This window comes from Cupressus sempervirens, chromosome 5 (genome assembly GCF_028749045.1).
Source record: "Cupressus sempervirens isolate cs-2001-9-10 chromosome 5, ASM2874904v1, whole genome shotgun sequence".
Taxonomy (NCBI): domain Eukaryota; kingdom Viridiplantae; phylum Streptophyta; class Pinopsida; order Cupressales; family Cupressaceae; genus Cupressus; species Cupressus sempervirens.
Window position 1 is genome coordinate 631,206,303 of NC_143122.1, and position 24,678 is coordinate 631,230,980.

Sequence of the window (24,678 nt, forward strand, 5' to 3'; positions counted from 1 at the left end):
CTTGCGGATGAGGACAAGGAGCAAGATAAATTTGATGAGCAAAATCAGGAAGCCGTTATGCTCATCAAACTTTCCATCATTGATGATCAACTACCACAGGTTCCTTTCTAGCAAAACAACTGCAAAAATTTGGAACCATCTAAAAGGTTTGCATGAAACCTCTGATAAAAGTCAAGCGTTCTTCTTAAAGAACATGCTCTTCATGATCATGTGTTCCACAGTCCATGAACATATTTGTTCCTCCCTATGCTGGTTTTTATATAGATGAGGTGCACTTCACTAAATAGCCAAAATTAAATATTCAGATACGCTGGTATATCATCCTTTGCATGTTGTTCCCCCAGATCACATCAGAGGTGCAATGACATAAGGCAGAAAGTAGGGATGGTTGAAACTTGCATATCAGCCCTAGGTCTAACATGTATTCCTATGCATTGTTGACGGAAACATAAATGAAATAACATGTATAATATAACACAGAATAAACTTAGCTCCATATACACAAACGAAAAATAGACCTGCGTATTAACTAAGCTACTAAACATAATTAAAGTATACATTATGAGTTCTTTGGCTTGCCATAGGAGAAAATGACTTTTTGCTCTAAACAAACAAATCTAATCATAATACAACTATTCATCTGTCTGTAAGGGGCCAGTCGGATAGTAGGCCATAGAATCACTGTCAAAATGGGGCAAATGAGTCTATGTATTGATAGAATCATCCGTGGAAGTCTCAAGAAGCTCAACTAAATAAGTAGCCTGTCTTGCATACAAACTGACATGTATCTTGTGATTCCCAGGCATCTCTATCTTTGTATTCTTTGGCATGGTTAATGATCAACATTTGTGCACCTACATGGCCAAATATGGGTTTTGCTGTGTCACCATCTAATCCAAAACCCCAAGTTATAGTACAGGCAAAGGATTCATATCACAGATAATAATTGCACAATAGAGAGAAAACAATGCTTTTATTTTGCAGGCAGTGATTGATAAATACTAGCAACACAGAGAGGGCCTGTCATAAAATTGACACTCTTAAGAGTCTTTACCAACAGCTGAAGTGCTGTTTGAACTTGCAGGATCCATGTTTGACAGTTAATACATAACCATTGGTTTAACTGTTCATAGCACTGCATAAGTTGCGCTACCTATGGTGACAATGATAACACATAACTAAGCTGGCACAAAATATGTTAGGTCTACATGCATAAAATTTGCTGCCTCCTAGAATCTTGCCTTAATGAATCATACAGTAGCACTACATTGGATTCAATGCAACTTGGCCTGACAGCACACTTTCATGCATTCTGATAAAGACCTTAGTCATAAATGGACAGCTTATCCAGGAAGTTCCCCGTTTTTGTCTTTCTGAAACATGCAATAAGTTTTGCAACTAGATTGTGCATTGTGAATTTTATTTGGCATTCTGGGGTAAGCATAGATGTCACATGCAACATAATTTTATAGACAATGAAGGCATGGATCAAATTTCTTGTGCTCTTATGGGCTGAGGACAAATTTGAAGAGACTATCATTTTTTCAGTATTTGATTTAGAAATCTTCACTAAAAATTTGGTTTCCAAGAAAGACACAATACTTGCAAAATAAACTGAATGTTGATTATAGCGTAAATCAGCCTGAGCAATATCTCTTTCTAATAAGACTGAAAATTGCTTCTATGACATGAAGAAACTCATTGATGCTTGAAGCATTGAAATCTTGTTATATGCAGAATCCTTAACTAATCACTGTTATGGGAATCATGCAGGAGCGCCCTGATAATTGGCGTGAAGATGCAGTGCATGGTCAACATGTCTTTGCCAAGGTGGCTTCAGCTATCTCAAAGTTTGAGAGTGTTACAGTCTGTGCAAGTGCATCACAGGTCGCTCAAATTCTTCAATTCTTAATTTTTGCAGTGTAAAGAGTTTATGCTTGCTTAGATAGCTTATTGCCTGTTCTCCATAGAGGTTATGTATCTTCTTTTCTATTTTAATATGATCTTGATTGTCAAAATAGTGATTTGTTAATTTTAACTTTGTTTTATACTTTTTTATTGGAATGAAGTGGGCTAATGCACGTGATCAGTTACCACACAATATTAGGGTATTGGAGATGAGCATGAATGATGCTTGGTTTCGGGATATTGGTCCAACTGTAAGTCTTGAGATCCTCTTTATTCTGATGGAAACTTACTCTTGAGCTAGTAGTGGTTTTGCATGTAGTTAATTTATACCTTTAAATAGAATTTATTTTGATGGTCTGACATTTCCATTTGAAGTTTGTTGTGTCTGACAGGCCTTTAGAAAATAAAACTCAAAATGTAGCAGGCATTGATTGGAATTTCAATTCTTGGGGCGGTACATATTTATTTCCATTGGTCATAATCTTTTCCATTGTTGTTTCGTTTGGTACTCATGTTATGCCTGATTATTGTTTTTCCCCTTGTTGGGAGAGGTGATTATTACGACGTCTTATTGCAAGTACATTTTATTTTCTGTATTGTCAGCAGTAGCACCACTCATATTGATTTCTGTAAGTTTCAAACTTAATTGAAGATCCTTTTGTTTACAGGAGCAATAGAGGGATGTTATAGAGACTGGGATCTTGACAGTCTTGTTGCTAGAAAGGTAAGGGAAAGAACATACATATGCTTTAGACTGTTGAAACATGAATGACAGATAACATTTTTGGAAGTACAAGTATTAAGGCACTCAGGTGGTGCCAATGAAATAGCAGATCATACTATCTTCTGAACTGTAAGATTGCCATTTTATAATGCAGATCCTTGATGTGGAGAGGCTTGTAAGATTTCCACATTCCATGATTTTGGAAGGAGGCAGTATTCATGTGGATGGACAAGGTAAGTTTTATCAAATAATGACTGCCTTCTATTGTGGCTGTGTTTTGGAGGGACTTCCATTTATAGGTTCCTGGATGCATAGGCTGGCTTAGAGTGTGGCCGACAGAATTTATCATGATTCTTTCTCAACATGTTGTTGTTTAAGTAAATGGAATTGAAGTTACTTTTCTAAAAATAGTATATCCTTTACTCATCAAGAGTTTTCCCTGGCTTAGTGAAGTTCATTGAGTTTCTTAATACAATCCTAGCTATTCTCCAGTTTCCATTCTATGCTTAGTTCTTATTTTTATCATGTCAAACTCTGTCTTGAAACATGTTTATTGCCTTGTCATTTCTTCAGGTACTTGCATCACAACAGAAGAGTGTTTACTTAATCCTAATCGCAATCCTGACCTTACCAGAGAAGAAATAGAGCATCAACTAAAGTTGTACCTTGGAATTAAAAAAATTATTTGGCTGCCTTGGGGTTTGTATGGTAGGTACTATGCATCATTTACATTGAACTTTTTCTTAAAATCTCTAATCAAAATCAAATTATTTCATTTTTAGATTTTTTTTTTCCTGTATAGACATGATTCTTTTTGTTGGGCACATTATAATAACAGATAACTATGCTTGCGTAATTCATAGGTAAAACCATCAAATAATGTCAAGCAGTTACATTAGTTAAGCCAATTTGTAATATAAATAAGTTCAAAATACTAAAAGATGAGAAACATGAAATATTGTGCAAGGTCTCATTGAGTTGGAAAAACCAAAATTCTGTTTCTGGTTGCATTGGACAATGGCAGTGTTGGTAACCAAAATTGTAAATTCCACAAATCCTAAGGGATGGACTTCAAGACCTAGATGCAGGAACATTCTGATCTAGAAATTGTGACAAACTTATTATCGGAGTGCGGTAATATGATGGCCTGCTTTGCCTTTGTTCTAAGGTTTTGACTAGTAGTTTTGCCGCCATTTTCTGTCAATTGCAAAGGAACTGAAAGAAAGGACAAAATATAACAAATTACTAGTTACCTTGGAGACATTTGGACCTGGAAAGGATTCTGCCTGAAGACACCTCAAAGAACAGTCTGCTTGGAACTCAGTATACCATTCCACCTGAATTGACCCACATTTGGATCAGATGCCTCAAAGACAGATTAGACAAATGTTTGGGTCTTTTCTCTAGAATTAAAAATAATTTGCAATATATATAAAACACAAAAGTCTGAAGAATCTGTAGATTGCATACTAGATTTACACATCCAAAAATTTTACCCCAACCTTGCCTTTGCAGAGTAGAATAAAGAAGATGCTGAATGAATCTTTATGCTTCCCCACCTTGATCAACTGTGCAAAAGAAATGCCATTTTGCGCAAATCTTTCTGCTCCAGCAAATAAATTGGCATTACCTGTTCGACGGTTTAATGATTTTTATCTTATGGCAAATGAGAAATTTGCCTCTTTCTACATAAAATTCCTGCAATGAAAATGTCTCTATTGTTGATTGAAAATTTCATTTGAAACTCACTGTCTACCTTTTTGTGAAAGAACAAAATTTTCATCATACACTTCCTCCCTAAAAACATACAATCTCCAAAACTTCACTCATTTTGTGAAACTAGGTTCATTTTATTTTAATATTTGCAGATTCTTTGCTTAATATTTATATTCCGAAGATGTGCAAGCATAGCTCATAAATAGTTCCTTATAAGATTGTTTCACTTAAGAACTTTGGAACCTTTGGGCCCCACTGTGCAAAGTATTACATATTATAGAAGCAATCAATGACGTGTAATTTTTTGGGCTTTCCAATTGATAGTATAGAAGACCCTGCGAGTGAAGAGCCAGGGAAAGTTGCAACTATCTGCTAATAGGAGGCGTCTTTGCTGCAATTAGCATGTGCCATGTGTGTTGTCTCTTTTGCACTCTTGTTTTGTCTTCTGAATGTTTAGATTCATTGAGCATATTTGTTCTGAATATCCTTGACATCTCAAATTTCTCTAATTGCACAACTCCATAGTCAATTGTCATGCCTCTAATGTCACTTTGAAATTGCACACAACAACCAAAAAGCGGGTGCCCTTGATAAGATGTGTTGTTACCTATTTTGTTGTCTCATTTTGCTATGTTGCTCTAGAATTCTGCAGTTTTCCCTTGATGGTCAATTATTAATATCAGTATGAGATATTATTCAGATGAACCATTTTCTCCTTTGTTGCTTTTGGCCTTTTCTTTTATGTCAATTCTTTAAGTTTGAAATTTTAAAATTGCCTATGTTGTTTCATTGGCTTATTGTAAGGGTCCTAAAACTTCTATTGGGAGCTGACAATGTTTTCACAATCTTCTTTGCACCCGACATTGATCTAACCATAAAAAGTCTAAGCTTTTGTTGTGTTGGCCTTTCATTGAGGTTTTGGAAACTTTGTTGGAAGCCAACAAGGTTTTTACAACTTTGTCAAAGCTCGACAATGGTTCTAAGAACTTTTGATGAAAACTCATTTCATGTGATTCATCAAGAAATGATGGAGGTTCGGGAAACTATGTTGGCTCCCAAAATCCTTTTTACTCGTTTGATCTTCAAGCAGAGGCTAAGTTTCTAAAGACAAGTTTTGGAGATGGTTCATGTGCTATTTGGCATATTTTGAGGGATTTGAAACTATTGTAAGCTCTCAACAACGTTCTCACATCCCTGTCATGGCCCAATAGGGTTATGAGAACCTACTTGCTTGAATAAGAAATGAAAAGGAAGATGAAGAAAAGTTTGTGTTGATGTTTCTTAGAGGTTTCAAAATCTATGTTGGCTCTTGATGATGCCTCCACAACCTCGTTGGAGCACAACTGACCTTTGGGAACTATTGAGAAAGGAAAGGAAATTAACATGTTCCTATGCTTTGGCAAATGTTTTTGATGGTTTCATAACCATAGAAGGCTTCCACTGGTGGCTCTTTTGTTGCCATTTGTTGTTGATTGCGAAGGAATTGAAGGAAAGTGCATGTTTTGTCCTTGTTGAAGTTTTGGGATGGTTTTCAAAACCACTTGTGGAGGTTAAAAGGGGTTGTCATAACTTGTTTTTTAATCAACATTAGAGGAAACCAAGATGCAAAGGGCAAGCTTATGACAAGAAAAGACAAGGCGCAAATATTGTTTTATAAGATTTTCAAAAATCGTGAGTGCCAAATGTAGAGGTATTGAGGACATTAACTTGTCCACCTACTTGTAGGTGTTTATCCATCAACTTGCTCCTCCTTTTATGAGCACCATTAAGACAAGTGATTCCTATAGGTGGGTATTGGTTTTTATACTATACCAATACAATATGAACATGGTCGGGGTATATTTGAAATGCAAAAATGGTTGACTTTGATAATAAGGCTTGGATCCCCAAAGGTAGTCTCATCCAAAAGGATGGGGAGGATATTCAGATGGGAGCAATGAGAGTGGGTTGCACAATGTATGATTCTTGATGAAATATTCAACCAAGACAAGACAATTCACATTGATATCCAATCCATTTTGAATAAACATAGGAAGGTATTTGGTGATATTCCCTCGGGACTAACCCCAAATAGAGGATTTGAACACACCATCGAATTAGAAGTAGTGAAACCCATGATCACCACACCTTATTGGCACTACCTGAGGTGGGTCACATCCTACCAAGTCCTAGCATAGTTATTGGAGTTGAGGCACCCATTTTGAGTCCTATGAATCATACTTAATGAAGTTGGACTGAGTTTGGGCTGATTTGTTGAGTCTTGAGCCTGAGACTCGACCTTGTCGCTAGTTATAAAATTAGAAAAAGAAACACATTTTTTATATGAAAAGGCTCTTTCTATTTTGGTTTATAGTTGTCACTCAACCCTAAAAAGAATTCTTTCATTTGCAAACACAAGGACGAGGAAATGTGGTATAAGATAAAATATGTTGAGGTATTGAAGAGCAACCTAGTAGATCGATTGGCTCTAAGGTATTGATTGTTGATTGTTTGTGCAAGTTAATAGCTTCCATTTATGCATTTAGAGGAGTTAAAAGAAGGGTTTGGAGGAGGCCTCTACAAATTTGAAGTGCTATTTTTCATTTTTGGAGCAAATTTGAGGAGGTAGAATGATCTTGTGTTTGTTCATTACAATCTTTGCTTGCATCATAGATAGATATTGGACATTGACACATCTCCTATCACTTTAAAGGAGGTTGATCCACATGCAGGTTGGAACACTGAGGTTGATATTGATTGTCTCATATTTGGTCTCTTTGTGCTCTAGCTTCCTCTGCCATTACTACTGCCTCTGCCTCTTGATCCACCTGATCAACCCATTCCAAGTCTTTATCACTGAATATGAGACATCTCGACAGAATATGAGAGGATCGGTATCAACATCCATCAATTAATAAACCTTATTCTCATCACTGTACCCTGTGAACATCAATTTCTGAGTCTTGGAATCCAGTTTGGTGTGCTTGGCATCTAGAATCCAAACATAAGTTGTAGAACCAAAAACCTTTAGATAACTAATTTTGGGCTTCGGTCCAAACAAAACTTCCTTTAGGGTCATCTTCATAACAATATTTGTGGGAAACAGATTCAAAAGATAACTGCAGTATAGACTGCTTTTGCCCAAAACTTCTTTGAAACATTTCTATACTCGAAACATAGATCAAACTCAATGATTACGTTTTTTGTGCTCAACAACATTCTTTTGTTGTGGGGTGTAAGGTGTGGTAAGTTGATGCTTTATGCGATATGATGAATAGAAGTTGAAGAAACCAGATGAACAAAATTCTTCACCATTGTCAGACCGAAGAGTGTTTGCAAGCATGACTCTTTTTCCACTAAGGTCTTAAACTTCTAAAACATGTTGAACACCTTTGATTTATGGTGAAGGAAATACACCCACAGTTTTTGGCTGAAACCATCAACAAATAATAAGAATATTTGCATCCAGTACTGATAGAGTATTCATGACTCCACAGATATCTGCATGAACCAACTGCAAGACCTCAGATGCCCTTCAAGCATCACCATTTGAAAACAGAGTCCAATGCTGCTTCCTATCCTGACAAGCTTCATAAACCCCATGAATGTGTGTCTGAATCTCTAGTAATCCATCAACTAGACACTTTCAAACCAACTGGGAGAGAGTAATATTCAAGTGTCGATACTCTCTATGCCAAAGATTGCTGACGGAAGTACTTTTGGCTGCCATGGCCTACAACTGAGAATCACCTATATTGATGAGTCTAAAATCCATGATCCTCAGGACCAACTGCAATTGTAGTGTGATACTCCCTGTCAACAATGTTGCACTCGTGCAAATTGGAGAGGACATCCAATAGTGGAGAATGAAGCATAATCTGATTAGTTGTAAACAAATTGAGCTTTATACCTTGGACAAAGTATACATTGAGCAATATCAAGTCTCTGCCACAAAGTGAAATCTGAATGTTGCCTTTTCCAACACCGCCTTTTCCAACAACAGTGTACTCCTCACCACCTCCAAAGACCACTGAATCTATGAAAGTCATGAAGTTTGTGAATAATTCTTGACAATGTGTGAAATGTTGAGGCACCAGAGTTAATGTATGAAGCAGATGATTTCTCTTGATCGGATGGCCATGCGACCATGAACAGATAAGAGGTGACCTCCTGATTGGTATGTGCGGCAGCTTGGGCCTTTTCTTTAGATCCTCCCTCTATAGATTATACAACTGCCAATTGTTTCTTGCAATCTGTCTTCATGTGACCAAACTTGTGACAATAATTTCATTGAACACTTCTTTTGAAGATGTCGAAGGTTTAGGTGGTTGCTTTATATTGGCAGGATTGAGGTTTACCTTTGTTTTTTTTAAGGCTTGGGCTGTGAAGGCCACCTGTTTTGTGGAGGATGAACTAACACTGCTTCTAAACTGTTGCTTCCATCTATTCTATTCTGCTGCAAAAGCTTGTTGCAGAGATCAAGAAACTTCAGATCAACTCTAGTGGAAGTAATAATGGGCATCTCAATGAATTGCTCATAAGATTGGGGCAAGCTTTTTAGTGTGATCACTGCCATATCTACTCGTCACGAATGTTCTTGATCTTCATAAGATCTGCCTAGAGAGACATCTTCTCATCATCATGATAGAAAGCAACATATTCTTCAGAAAGAAAGCTTGTCTCTTATTGGTTGTCTCATAAAGATCCTTTAGTTCCCAAATCTCTTTAGCTATTTCACCATATAAGGCATCTAAGGGAGTTGATCATCGATACAAAAATTCGATAAGCACAACAACTTCCTGATTATGCTCATTCAACTTGTCTTGGTCTACTCCAACTTGTAGGATGTGTTTTTTATACCTAATACAATTTTGTCAAGACACTGATGTTCAAATATTGTGATCATGCCCTCCTTGCAGATGTTGAATCTCTGATTGCCCTCCAACATAATGTTGGTCAAAGATGCCATCATAGATATTGAGGTTGTTGTTCAACCTTGTGGAAGGCATGAAAACTGAGGCAGAAGTTAATATCAACTGACATGACTCCCAAAAATTCCCCCAAGGCTCAAATCTCAAAATGTAGAAGCAATGACATGAAACCCTTGGGCATTGTTTTGTCTAAAAATTAAAAAACCCTAGACACAAGATTTGTAAGTGTCCCTGAAGGTGCCTACAAAATATAGATCCCGTGAATTCACACTTAGAAATCCTGGCCAAGTTTTAAGAGGACAGAAGTCGGCAGAAACCTAGTTGAGTTTGAAAAAGCTTCAAAAACACCTAGAAATATAGCTGTCAAGTTGACAATTGCAAGCAAAAAAAGTATTTTCAAGCAAAGGTTGTGGGCTTAACAAAATAGAAAAAAAATGGACCTAGTGCATGGCTGGAAAACAAGACAAAATTGTGTGCAAAGGGTTGTCATGTGTCTAAAATACAACTCGAATAGAGTCAAAAACATAAAAAATTGCATTAGTTTGCAAAAATGGAAGCAATAGGGAAATAAATGCGATGAAAATCATGGAAAAAGACCTACAATTTTTCTTTCGTCTGTGGATGCCATGATTTTTGTGCGTTGGAAGAAGTTGAATGATTCTGAGACATGTAGATGATGAACAAAAACTGTTGATTTTTCACCACAAAAGAAAATGCCCAAAATAATTTCCACTTTGATGCCATGAAACTAAAAAATTGTACACATGAACTAATGGATTTAATGGGGACATATAGCAGTTTTACAAGAGCTTCGAACTAAAGCTAAAGTCTTCTAAAAAAAATAGTAGACTAAAATAAATTAGTAAATAAAACTCTTAATTATCATTAACAGAAGAATCTAAAAAAATTCTAAAAATAGCAAAAGATTCTAAAATATTAAAAGATGCTAAATTATTCTAATATTAATTTCTACGGAGTTTGATGACTCACATTGCTTTTCTTTCCAATTTTAAACTTTTGAGAACTTTTTTGAGTAGTGGTATTGGCATTTCCTATATGTGCTTATTGGATTGCTATATAAATTGTGTCCTTTTCCATCATATATATTTTCAGGAGATGATGACACCAATGGACATGTGGACAATATGTGTTGCTTTGTGAAGCCTGGGGTGGTTATGCTAGCATGGACTGATGATGAACACGATCCGCAATATGAACGCTCAGTTGAAGATTATTCTATTCTTTCCAAGGCCACAGATGCACAAGGACGAATGCTGCAGATCATCAAGTTGTGTATACCAAGGCCTCTCTTCATGACAGAAGAAGAGGCAGCAGGTCTCAAAGTGAGTCCATTGCTCATATTCCTTCTTATATGTAAAATAAAGTTTGTTTGGATGTCTCTATACGTCCATGGCTCAAGCATTTACATGCTTACAGAAGTACTGAAAATGATTGAAATGTTTTTGCAACTGTAGACAGAAGTTTTAGATTTTTGGCGGATTTTTTTTTTGAGATTCTTTAATTTAATTTAATTTGATTAATTAATTAATTAATTAGTTTCTGTATTAGATATTTAGATATTCAAGGCATGTTTCAGGGGCATTACATCTTGCAAGGATTAGTTCTTAAGGGATGGATATGGAAATAACATTTGAAACTAATCCACATAAAGTTTCATCGTCCATATTTACAGAAAAAATCATTTCATAGTTTTTCAAATAATTTTGGGCTGTGCAAGGTTTTGAGGGACTTGGATCTGTCAAAAGCATTCAAACTCAATAAAATAATCTAATAGACATTTCAAATTTATTAGAAGATTGAGAAAGGTTTAAATGAATTTTTGGGATGGATGACATGGGGGCAACGAAGTGTCTATTAAAGTATTATTAAAAAACAGTATTAACTTTTAAAATTCAAATAATTTTGAATTTTGGAGAATAACTTGGAAGTTGTTAAAAGAAGCTGAAGCTGGCTTCTTAAATTGGTGATGGATTAGGATTTTCAGCAGTTGCTTCAATAAGACAATAAGTTTGACTAAAACAATGTTCAACTTTTAATAAGCCAACATTTATTATTGTCTTCAACACAGGCTGTGGTCAGATTTTACATAATGTCAGTAACATCCAATGTTTCAAACTTGAAATCTCAAAGCATGGGTTTAACCAGAGGAATAATTTCATTTCATGCCTTCTGTACTTGTAATTATTTCTTCTATTTTAAAGCAGAAATAAAATATTCAAAAAGTCATATTTTACTTATTACAATTTATTCATTGGAAGCCTATGTTACACCAAGTTTTTGGGACTGGGATGGCAAGGGACTTGGGGACACATTTTGGGGACTGGGACAGAGTGAGGCCATTTAATAGGGGACTGTAGGGGACAGCTATAACAAAAAAAGAGCAAAAGTTCAGAAACAATAGAAAATTTCAAGTATTCATATGATAGCCATTAATAAGGATATCATCATATACTTCTTTATACCTTAACACATAATAATAGAGCTCAATTGATATTTCCCATTTCATAGAAAGTGATGGATGAATCAAGTTTTAACAAAATTTAATCAAATTCTTTGAAAATGTGCATATATGTTATATTAAAATTACATTGAAATTTTCAAAGACTGCAAGTTTCAATTACATATGATAAGAATATATAAATATGCAATTGTCCCTAATTAGCCTATTTGAGTCACTGCCACTACAACAGGCTGTCTCATCCAATGGAACTAGCATCTTTGGGGTCAACATCCCAACATGTAGCTAGAGTTTGATGATACTCAGGTATTTGTCAGTCTTGAATCTGCAAGACATAATGCACATTTGCCAATTTCTCCAATTGTTTTGAGGTATGTCTAATCCTCTTTATCAATTGCGTAAAGTTATATGTAGACCAATTCCTCTCTATTGTCAAGGAACTAGCAACCTATGGAAGGAGACATGTAGCAGGTATCCTCAACTCTATTACATCTTTGCCATGTCATGTCCACCATCCAGTCTATCCATCCTTGCCTCTAGTTTACTGAATGTGGGGCCATGAAGGCTCGCAAACTCTAGTTACTGCTCTCTAAGTTTTCTATATTTCTTCTCAGTATTTCTCAAGGGCCTTTACCAAGTCTATTTTAACCTCCTCACCATTAGATGCAGGCAACATCTATTACAATAATAGATAAGACGTCTATTATTAGTTAATGGTTATCTTGTAAATATCTTTAGCTTTAGTTTGCTTTCGTTTTTTGCTTTCTCTGGAATAGAATGTTTCTATTCTTTATGATCGTTTCCTAAGGAAACATCGTCTCTTCCTTTTGTATAAATTGACCTTTCGGTCTCTGTTATTAATAAACAAGTATTTACCAATTACCTTGTAATATGGTATCAGAGCTAAATACTTAAATTTTTTCGGAAAAATTTATAATTTCTTCTTGAAATTATTTGTTTAAATTTTTCCAAAATTATTTCAGCTAATTTCTCCAAAACCCACCTAGGGTTTTTCTGCTTGGAGAAATTCCCGAATTACGGGTCTGCAAATCGCGTGGAAATCGTGGCCATTTTTTGAAGACTCGCTTTTTTGGGGTGAAAATCTGCATGTTTCTGTATCAAATCTTCATGCTCTTAGCCGTCTCAGTCTGTCATCGTGCTATGGGAAGCAGATTCGACCATTTTTCATCAAGAAATCTGAAGTTTTTTCAAGCTTTTTTCAGCTAGGGCCTTTTTTTTCAAAACCCTAATTTTTGGGGTCAAAATTTTATTTTGTTTGCAGATTCTTGGTGGGTTTTTCAAGAGCTCAACTGGGTTGTCGTCCGTTTTTTCTGGGTGCCTCGATTTTCGAGCCAGCGGATTCAAAAAACGACAGTAGATTCCTTCTGGGTTTTTCGAGCTCTCTTTTGGGTCATTCTCTGATTCTTCTGGGTCTTCCGTATTTTTGCCTCGAAGAACGTGCCTTCACAGATTTTCACAGTTTTTCATTGAAAAACATGCCATGGAATCTTTGACAAATATTCTGCTTGAGCATAATTCCAAATTCAATGGTCGCAATTATGGAACCTGGAAGCAGCGCATCATCGCAATCTTCGAATATCGAAACACCGATCAACTTGTTCTGGGTGTTAAGCAGCGTCCGACTTCTCCGGGTCCTGATCAAGATACATGGGATCTGAACAATCGAGAGGCAGTAATGCTTCTCAAACTCTCCGTAGCTGATGACCAGCTTTCTCAGATTCCATCCGGCAAGACAGCGGCCGAAATCTGGACACATCTAAAAGGTCTTCATGAGATTTCCGACAAGAGCAGAGCCTTCTTTCTGAAAAACACTCTGTTTTCTATTGTCATGGATGAGCGCACCTCGCTCCAGGCACACCTGAATCGGATTCAGGAAATCCGTGATCAGTTACTTGCCATTGGTCGCAAGATGGAGGAAGAGGATATTGTGGTAATCATTCTTCGGAGTTTACCAAATTCCTATGAGCATTTTATCGAGACTCTCAACATCACATCTACTGGTGTTGATCTAAAGTTCACTGATCTCTGCACCCTGCTACTTCAGCAAGATCGGTGGAAACAATAGTTCGGTAGCAGCTCCAGTTCCACCTCCACTGAGCAAGCCTTTGCTGCGAAATCCTTTCAGAACGATAAGGGCAAGTTTCAGCAACCATCTCAGCAGAAGTCTTCTGCTCCAGCATCCGATGGTACCAAAAAGAAGAACATTCAATGCAACTATTGCCACAAGTATGGTCACATGAAGGTTGCATGTCAGAAACGCTTAGCTGCCCAGTCTAAGCAATTAGGTTCGCAACCCAAAGCGAACAGTGCAGAGCACACTGAGCAGGTGGAATTTGCCTTTTATGCCTTCATGGCTAAAAGACCCGCAGATCATGTACAGTCATCTGCCTGGTACATTGATTCAGGTGCCTCTCGACATTTCACTCACCGCAGAGACTGGTTTACTGACTACCAGCCTTATTCAGATTCTGTTATCTTTGGTGGTGGAGAAGAGTACACGGTTGTTGGTAAAGGCAACATTCAAATTCAGTCTGTTGGGAGGAAGCTCATATTCCTTGATGTGTACTACGTTCCAGGGATGGAACTAAATCTACTCTCGGTCAGTCAGTTGCTGCGACATTCTCCACACTTGGCAGTCACCTTCAGTTCACATCAGTGCACCATCACTGATCGGGCGACTAAGTCTACTATTGCAGTTGGTCTTGAGGATCATGGTCTTTTCAGACTTACTGATTCTGGTGATTCTCAGGACTTAGCTATGGCTGCTCGGCGATCTTCCATCAGCACACTTTGGCATCAGTGATATGGGCACTTAAATGTGCATTATCTCTCACAACTTGCTCGGGATGAGCTTGTTCTTGGTTTGCCAGAGATTCAAACCCAACACCTTGGAGTTTGTGACGCATGTCAGGCTGGGAAGCAACATCGCACACCTTTCCCCAGTGGCGATTCTTGGCGAGCTTCTCAAGTACTTCAGCTTGTTCATGCTGATATTTGCGGCCCTATGGCCACTCCTTCTGTTCTTGGGTACAAGTATTTTCTGTTGTTTGTAGATGATTTCAGTAGAAAAATGTGGGTGTATTTCCTTAAAAAGAAATCCGATGCATTTATTGTATTTCAGAAGTTTAAACCCTTAGTTGAAAAAGAGTCTGGGAAATCTATTATTACTCTTAGATCAGACAATGGGGGGGAATTTTGTTCTAATGTTTTCTCCAGCTTCTTGGATACACATGGCATCCAACGCCAGTTCACCACACCCCACACGCCACAACAGAACAGTGTAGTTGAACGTCGGAACAGGACAATCACCGAGATGGCTCGTTCCATGCTCGAACACAGACATGTTCCGAAGCGTTTTTGGGCAGAAGCAGTTAACACTGCAGTTTATCTGTTGAACCGGTCACCCACAGTGGCGGTCAAAGGTAAAACTCCGGAAGAGGCCTGGTCAGGTCGCAAGCCCAGAATCAGTCACATGAAGGTTTTTGGCTCTCTTGCTTTTGTTTGGATCCCTGGTGCTTCACGCACCAAGTTGGATGCCAAGAGTCAGAAACTGATGCTTGCTGGATATAGCAGTCTTCACAAAGCCTACCGCCTTATTGATGTTGAGACATCTCGTCTCATATACAGCCGTGATGTAGTCTTTGATGAGCAGCGAGGACCATTCATGCCTGTTTCTCCTGTTCCTGATCCAGCAGACTAGCCTATGCAGGTTCATGATTTGGGAGTTCGGCTTCCATTAGGTCCACCTGATGAGAGGGCTCCAGTAGCTCCTACAGCTCCAGTCCTGCCAGTGATACCTGTATAGCCACCTCCGGCTTCTCTTGCAGGATCACCTCGTTTTGAAGATGCTTCACCTAAGTTTGATCCAGATTCTTCTGATCAGGATCCTGCTGATCAAGCATCTCCTAGTACTACTGTTGGTCATTCTCCTCTCCGGCCTAAGTGGTGGGCTAAGACACTTGCTGATCTTTATGATGATGAGCTCATTGATGGGAGAACTACTCGAAAAAAGAGCAAAACTATAGATTCTGTTAACTTTTCTCTTATGGCCAACATTCACAGTGTGTTTGAACCTCAAACATATTCCGAGGCTAAAGGAATTCCAGAGTGGGAACAGGCCATGCAATCTGAACACCAGAGCCTGCTGAAGAACAACACTTGGGTCCTTTCTGATCTTCCCCCAGGGAAGAAACCCATTAGCTGCAAATGGGTCTACAAAATCAAATACAAATCAGATGGTACTTTGGATAAGTACAAAGCTCGTTTAGTGGCAAAGGGCTCTTCTCAGCGTCAGGGCATTGATTATGAGGAGACCTTTGCTCCTACTGCAAAGATGAGCACCATCAGATTAGTCTTAGCCATGGTAGCACAATTTGGCTGGAAGGTCCATCAGATGGACGTAAAGAGTGCTTTCCTGAATGGTGATCTCCATGAAGAGGTCTACATGACGCAGCCTCCTGGTTTCAAGGTTGCTGGTAAAGACCATCAGGTTCTCAGATTGGTAAAAGCTCTCTATGGTTTGAAGCAGGCCCCTCGGGCATGGTACATCAAGATTGATACGTACCTCAATGATCAAGGCTTCAAGAGGAGTTCTTCAGACTCAAATCTGTACATCAAGACTACTGACAGTGACATCATCCTTCTGGTTATCTATGTGGATGATCTGATCATCACTGGCAGTTCGGCATCTTTGATTCAGGGAATCAAACAACACTTATGCCAGTCTTTTGATATGACTGACCTTGGGCTCATGCATTATTGCTTAGGTGTTGAAGTTTGGCAACAGTCTTTTGGTATATTCATCTCTCAGTCCAAATATGCCAGAGCCTTGTTAGACAAATTCCGAATGCAGGATTGCAAACCTGCATCTACACCTATGGAGAAAGGTCTCAAGTTATCAGCCAAGTCTGATTCTCCTTCCGTTGATGATACTACGTATAGGCAACTAGTAGGCAGCCTCATCTACCTATCTGCTATTAGGCCTGATATCAGCTTCGCAGTTAGCTATATTTCACGCTTTATGACAGCTCCTAAGGCTGATCATTGGATGGCAGCAAAGCGTGTGCTTTGTTATGTGAAGGGCACTTCTGAATATGGACTTCTATATTCTCGGAGTTCTAATCCTAAACTCAGTGGGTTCACAGATTCAGATTGGGCAGGCTCTGTTGATGATAAAAAGTCAACATCTGGATATGTGTTCAGTTTGGGATCCGGTGCAGTCACATGGACCAGCAAGAAGCAGCAGGCAGCTTCTCTCTCTTCTACAGAGGCTGAATACAGAGGGACTGTTAAGGCAGGATGTGAAGCTGTCTGGCTTCGTCGGATGCTTGGGGATATGCAGATGTCACCAGCAGGACCGACTACTCTATTTGTTGATAACGAAGGCGTTATCAAGTTAGCACGGAATCCAGTCTTCCATGAACGAACCAAGCATGTGGATGTTCATTGTCATTACATACGACAGCTGGTTGAAGACGGGACTATAGATCTGCAGTATGTTCCTACCTCAGATCAGACTGCAGACATTCTCACCAAGCCTCTTGGTCCTGATAAGTTTGTCAAATTCAGAGGACAGCTTGGTGTGTTAGATAGATTAACCATTAAGGGAGGGTATTACAATAATAGATAAGACGTCTATTATTAGTTAATGGTTATCTTGTATATATCTTTAGCTTTAGTTTGCTTTCGTTTTTTGCTTTCTCTGGAATAGAATGTTTCTATTCTTTACGATCGTTTCCTAAGGAAACATCGTCTCTTCCTTTTGTATAAATTGACCTTTCGGTCTCTGTTATTAATAAGCAAGTATTTACCAATTACCTTGTAATAATATCCCAGGTCTTGTAGCCATGCTATTTGGGATTTGGAGTGCAGGTTCTCATATTGAGTGGGGTGTTCATTGTGTGTCACATGCATGTCACAATGGGCCTAATCATAATGTGCTTAAAAACTACTAAATTAGTGTCTCTACCATGATTTTGCTTGCCTCATTTGTCCAAGAATGTTGTCAGATGTCTCATAAATTTCTCCAAGGCAGGAGAGTCTGTATCAACATATCTTATCACCTGCACAATAGGTGAGATAATGGGACAAATATATCTACAAAGAATGAAAATAATTTAGAAAGTTCACACGATAGAAACTTAGAAACAATAAAAATTATAAAAACCAGAAATTAGTAATAAAATCAACAATTTATTAACTTAATATCAATACTAAAATCAGCAATGTATTACTTATTCATAAAATCAGAAATTTAATACTAAAAATAAGCAATTCATTAAAACAAAAAGCAACAATTTTATCTTATTATGGACCACCAATCATTGTTGAAATTTTTTTATTTCACATTTTTTCCTACTGTGTTTGCCCGAGCTCATCTACCCCACTTTGAATTAACCACCATTAATTGTAGAGGCTTTTGTGCCTCAATCATCCTCTCCAACAAACTAAAGTAGCTGGCATATCCAATATCCATTGGTTTGAGAAATTCCTCCCTTGAAAGAGTCCTAACAAAACAAGTGATTTATGATGATTACAAATGACAATATCAACGCTTATAACTTTTGACACCACTTCCTTCACCCAATCCATTTTTCCTATGTCTTTCAATGGATGAACACAATTGGGAGTCCAAAAAAGGTGCTTGGAAGCATCCTATACCATTAAGCCAACTAATTTGTATACATGGGCTGAATCAATCACTACATATACAACATTAGAGGGTCGAACCTCTTATATGACATCCTTCAAAGTCTGGAATTGGAAGCTTGCATCCTTCCTCTTCCCCAAAAATCAGCAACTTCAAGAAAATTACAGTGACCAATGTCTAATATTGATCCATCCATTCATCACGATAGAGAAATCATACCTTGTCCAAACTTGTATCAACTTTTCCAACATTATACTTGGAATACTCCATATCAAGGAGGGAGGTATATAGCTTATGGTTTCCAAGGAGAACTGTAATGTCCCCTTTTTGGGACATTAGAAATATTGAAGTCTTATTTTATATAATGTTAAAATTGACTATGAGAGTGTAGACTCAAATTATTAAAAGGTCAATTAATGTTATAAAGAGGGCAAAAGGTCAAGGAGGAATAAGACGAAATGCCAAAGGGAAGTTGAAGAGTCACAAGGGAATAGGACGAAAGCCAGAGGGGAGTCGAAGAGTCTTAATTTGTGTATTAAAAAGAGAAAGAGGCTCATTGCTGGGTATGCTTCATTTTACGATTCAGTTCAGTTTTCTCTATTGTGAGAGTTTTTTAGAAAGCTTCATCTTTCAGCCAGTTTGAGGACATAGCCCTTCGTGCCAGTAGACAGTGGACGCAAACCCATTGTCCGGGGAGACACCGGTTCAGGTGTTTCATATGTGCTTACAGGTTCTTATTCTAGTATTCCGATCTGACTGTTAAACTGTATTTAAGATTTGATTTATTATTGCTGGTTATTGTATTGCTGTTGTATAATGCAATAACACATTTTTAGGAGTTATGTAATGTCCCCATTTTTAGCAGGTTCCTGTAGTTGGCCAGGTCAGTTCACCATTGCGACCCTCGTGAGCTGACAGTAGGATTTGAGGGTATTAGTTGTGTGGTTATAGGCTTGCCAACAACCTATGGTGTGTTTTGGCTTCGTTTGAGGGACTTACTATTTATAGTAAGTCAATTTGTTGGTTCCGATGAGCTGAGTTGAGTCAGAGGAGTTGGAGGATGCTCTCAGTTTTTATTTCGGGCTTTTGGTTTGGGCTCCAAGAATCTTGGAGGGAGTGTCTATTTATAGTAAGTCACCTCGTTAGGTTCATTCATCGTCTTTCATCATCAGGATCACTTTGATGTTGTTAGATTTTGATTCTGATGCTTCTTCAATTGTTTTTGCTAGACGGGTGAATTATTATTATTATTCATCTAAATATGCTGAGGTTGCTATTTTTGTTAGTGTTGTTGGTTGGTCACCTCAGTATCATAGCTTGTTGGCACTAGGACGAAAAGTTTTAAATCATGGGAAGAAGAAACAATGGCCTTACATGTCAGGATTTGAAGCTATGGTGGAAAAGGTCATTGTCGGAGCCAAAAGCAATTAATAAATTAGTTTATAATGGCACTTTATTATGTTTTAATGTTGTGTGTGGAAAACTTCTTAAGTGAAGTTCATTTGGGAAACTTTGTGCCATTTGAAGATTATAAATATGAGCACATTTGATGAGTAAAGCATCTAATTGATTATTTTTTTTTGTTGCCTGTGAAGAGTTTTTTAGTTTGTCGATTTCTTTGCCCTTGCTGAAGTATAAGGGTTTGGAATTAAGAAGTGCCTGGTAATTCACAATTGAGGTATTGTGAATTAATTATGAGAATTGTCTTAATTAAATTATAGTATTTCTTGACTGTTACGTACTATACCTGGGAATTTCATTGTGGCTGGAGAATTTATGATTTGGAATGCCATTATTGTCTACTGTTTGGCGTGGTTAAAGAGGAATGTACTGTGGCTGTCATCTTTGTATTTGGCAGCAATTTCAGACTTTGTGGAAGGTTGCAATCAATTATTGGAGGGTAGCAATCAAGTTTTAGAGCACCTGTGATTATAAGCAAGGAGCATGTATTTCTGAACTTGCGAGTAAATTGGATTATTTCTTGAGAGCTGCAATCCATATTTCATTTGTTAGAGGTCAATTTCCAGGTTCATTAGTGCATTCTTGTAAATTTCCAGAAGTCAAATTTTAAATTGGATATTAGTAACATTGCCATCAATTATAGAATTACTTCTGAATTGTTTAGTTGTGTTCATTTGTTCAAATTGCTAAAAACTTAATTTATTAAAATTGTGAGCAGCTTGGCTGTGAATTTAAAGCATTATTTATTGAGTGATAATAATTTGCCTGCCAAATGTTTGACAATATATCAAACTGTTAATTAGCAAAAGCAAATTGATGTTTGTTAAGGATATAGCCTATTGAGGGTTTTTACAAGTTATAAGAGCTTGCTGGTTTTTATATTACTGGTTTGTAATGCATTGTTATATGCTTGAATCTTGAATGTTATTTTGGAAATAACGGGTTATTATCTTGTGGAGAATCTTCTGGTTTTATTGTATTACATTTGCCTATATTTGAGTTTGAATGTAATATTCAAGAAGAAGCTAGTCAAATATTTGTGGCGATTTCTATTAGTTTCGATTGTGTTCGAAATATATCTGAAATATTCAGTCCTGAATATACTGTTAAAATGTGAAATCTAGTAAATATCCGGTTAGGGATATTTCAAGAACATATGAAGGACCAATAACAAGTTCATCTCTGAACATATGTTTTAAAAAAGGAAAGTGTGCCACATGAAATAGTATAGCATTAACATAGAAAAAATGGCAATACACGTTAAACATGCCTGCAACAATGATGGTCCTTTTTTCCCTCGTTGACTTCTAGGCTCAACATTTCTAGATTCAATAGTAGTAGCATTCACACTAGACAATGACTGCATAGACTCCTTGGCATTCCTTTTTTTGAGTGTCACACTCCATGTGTAAACTAGTCACCTTGGCCGTCTCATTTAATGTTATGGTTTTGCATATTTTTACTCCTTCGCAAGTTATGCCTATAAGATGGGAGTAATCTCTTGTGTAGCTGCCCCTCTATTCCTCACAAATATGACACAACATACTCTAGAGCCTGCTTGATTTTTTTCCTCTAGTGTCTATGGCTGTTGCATACTATAAAAGTGGGGTTTTTTGGGTTAAATGGCTCCTTTGCATTTTTTTCAAGAGTTCAATTGGGCATTTAAATGAATTTTCTGAACTATTTGTCCCTGAAACACCCACACTCCTTGAAGAACTTCCATACCATGTTTGTTTAAATTCAATTTCTTCACCCTCACTACCTTCATTCCTACTACTGCTCTTTGTGTCTACTTTGTTGAATTGTAAGTGACAATTGCAAATGTTTTTTTTATGGTTGGGATGTAAATGATTGTTTCAAGTGAAAACATAGAACACAAACAAACAAAACAACTCCCTTACATGTTTGAAATTTTGACAAAACAAAAAACAATACAAAAGAATTTGTTAAAAATAATGAACTAACATAACCTCAACTGATAGAGACTTGGTCTTCATTTACTCTTTGCTCACTTCTCTTTCCTTCTTTAACTTGGTTTTCATTTAGTTGTGGTCTTCCTTCACCTGTTCACAATCTTTTTAGACTGCAGGAATCGGGTAGTCTCCTTATAAACTGCAATGCATTGGGTAAACCTTTTGACATAACCGATGATGCTGATGCAACACTCCCTTTGGCACCTCGTAGGCTGGTGAGAGATTGGACATTGTGACCTCATGCTTTACCACAGGATGCTCTCACTAGTGGAGCCAGACCCCCAGCTCCAACTATTCACAATTTGCATGTTGACATGAACGAGCTGTTTTTGTCATTTTGAATATCTTAATATTGTTTTTAGGTTTAGGTTTTCTCCAAGGGGTGTGGGCAGCTGCATTTATTTTTATTACTGTTTTTCTTGAAGAAATGCAACTTTAAAATGGTGGTGTCTAGGGCACGCCCCCTAGGACAATTGAAGAATTTTCAAGTATTACTAATTTCCAGCAAAATATGATATATTTCAAATTTTTGGTTGTTTAGGGATTTTCAGGGATGTTTTCGGCCCGTCCTTATATCCCTGAGATATTTTTGATTGGTGAAAAACCTATTTTGGTTGGGTATGCATCGTCAATGCTAAAACAATTAACAGTGACATATTTAACCTCTGAAACATATTGCTGTATGTAACATGAGCAGTTATTTGCAATTAAACTGCACAAATATATTTCAGTATTAAGAAGACATGGAGACTCAGTGTGTTGTAAATACTAGTAAGTTGCTCAGTACCAGATACTGCTGAGTATATTTATATATATAAATGTACTAATATAGATTTTGGGATATATGAATGTTCTGAAGTAAGTCTTCGTCCTATCGACACTTGTCAATATTCCTTATTTAGTGCTGTTTGAGAGAATGGTATTGATCAATATATATCTTGGAGAACTGAATGGTTACCTCTTGATGTTAAGAGATGTATCTGTCTCTAGTCGCTCTTATTCAAAACTAACAGAAAGTGGTTTAGATCCTTCCATAATTAATGACTATTTTATAACCTTGGTATTTGTTTAAATAACATTGTAACACTTAATAACCAATTTGGTTTAGCCTTCTATTGATTCCTCTTGTAGCCTATCCCTGTCGACTCTGTAATGTCCCCATTTTAGCAGTTGACCAAGTGTGTGTGCGTTAGCCTTGTTCTACATGGTCCCGAGGGCTAACGAAGGGTTTAATGGGATCTTGGAGTGTTTTGGCCTAGTCATTTCCAGTTTGGGCCAAAACGAAGTTGATTTACTCAGTTTCAGGCATACTATTTTTAGTAAGTCGGCAGGACACAGTGCAGGTCAATTTTGGTGATTGGATTCGATACTCCTCGGTGAGAGCTTTCTGATGAGCTATCACTCGCATTATTCGGAGTCCGATTGCTAATACATTTTAATGCCTGAAGTTTTATTAAAGTAACGTCTAATTTAATTGTAAAATATTAAAGTGTTACTTTAATATTTATTTTATGGTGATGTGTACCCAAGGGAGACATAAGGAGTATTTTAATATATGTTTTATATTACACATCTTTATCCCACATTGCCCATATGAGTTGAACGGACCCGTGGGAATAGAATAAAAGGAAGCATTTGTAGCTTCATTAGACAGGTTGAATATGAGAAGAAATTGGTGTGTGAGTTGCAGCTTTGTTCTTGGCATTTGAGGACGTCTATCCTCTCTTGTAACATTCTAGACGTCATTCCCTTGGGGTTTGGCCTTTGGAATTCTTTCTTATTGGCTTCATTATCAGGCAGTTTAGTTGCATTTTCGGCTACAGGCAGATTTGATATTTTGCTCATATCTTCTTCACTACTTGTCCGACGCTTATGCCGCTTGGAGGGAATGGTATTATGAAGGTAGTGGACTGATTGGAGGACAAAGTATTGTAGCAGCAAGTTTGTAAGCATGGGCTGGAGTATTATGACAATATTGCTGAAGTAATTAGTGAGTTGATAAATCTGCCATGTATTTGGTTTTATGATTTCTGAAAATAACATTTTATTAGCAGCAGTTCATTTCCACTTTGCATATTGTTGTAGTTTCTTTCTTGTTTATGTTGTATGATACCAATTCCATGCACGAAACACAACAAACAAATAAACGTTTGATTTCCAGAGTTATAAGGGGTTTTAAGAAGTTGAATGCAAACTGTTTGACATAATTCCTTTCAGCAATTTGGTTTAGTTTTTGGGACATTCAGGGGTGCCCATTACAGTGGTATCAGAGCTATAAGTCCTGCCATCCTGTGGAGGTCTTATAGGGAATTTGGAACAGCCGGATAGAGGGAAAAAGTAAGTAAAAAACACAGGCTAAGCATTTATGTTTGAGCATGCGACAGGGGTCTTATAATTTCCGCGATACCAGAGCAAGACAAAATAGGATTTCAGACTTGCAAAGCAAACAGTCTAGTACATCCGTGCAGGGGGACATTGAATTCAACCATATAGACACAGAGGAGATATTCTGTGATCAGGACAATAATATGGGTGATCGAGATGACAGGAATACAGGATTAGGCGGAGGCAGAAATGCTGGTCCAGATCAGGGGGAGGTACTGTTCCGACAGTTACTGGATACATTAGAGCAGGGGCAGCGTATGCAGCAGGAGCAGAATAGGCGAATGGACATGATGTTGCAGCTCATGGCTAGACAGATGGGTGTCAATATTAATCCAGATGATGCCAACAATAGAAACAATAACAACGAGAGAAACAATAACAACGGGGGAAACAATAACCATGAAGGCCAAGGCAACAACAATGGTCCTGAGAATAACATTAATGGTAATAAT

General features: G+C 37.5%; 1 protein-coding gene across 1 annotated transcript in view; it reads left to right on the forward strand.

The window, feature by feature from the left end:
- The window catches only part of EMB1873 (porphyromonas-type peptidyl-arginine deiminase family protein), a 74,249-nt gene that overhangs the window by 42,076 nt on the left and 7,495 nt on the right, over positions 1-24,678 (forward strand). Inside the window, exons 3-9 of the mRNA XM_089832135.1 lie at positions 1,774-1,887; positions 2,070-2,159; positions 2,284-2,362; positions 2,577-2,632; positions 2,787-2,865; positions 3,206-3,340; positions 10,372-10,601. Of these exons, the coding sequence (XP_089688261.1) occupies positions 1,774-1,887; positions 2,070-2,159; positions 2,284-2,362; positions 2,577-2,632; positions 2,787-2,865; positions 3,206-3,340; positions 10,372-10,601 (783 nt within the window). The remainder of the gene's footprint in view (positions 1-1,773; positions 1,888-2,069; positions 2,160-2,283; positions 2,363-2,576; positions 2,633-2,786; positions 2,866-3,205; positions 3,341-10,371; positions 10,602-24,678) is intronic.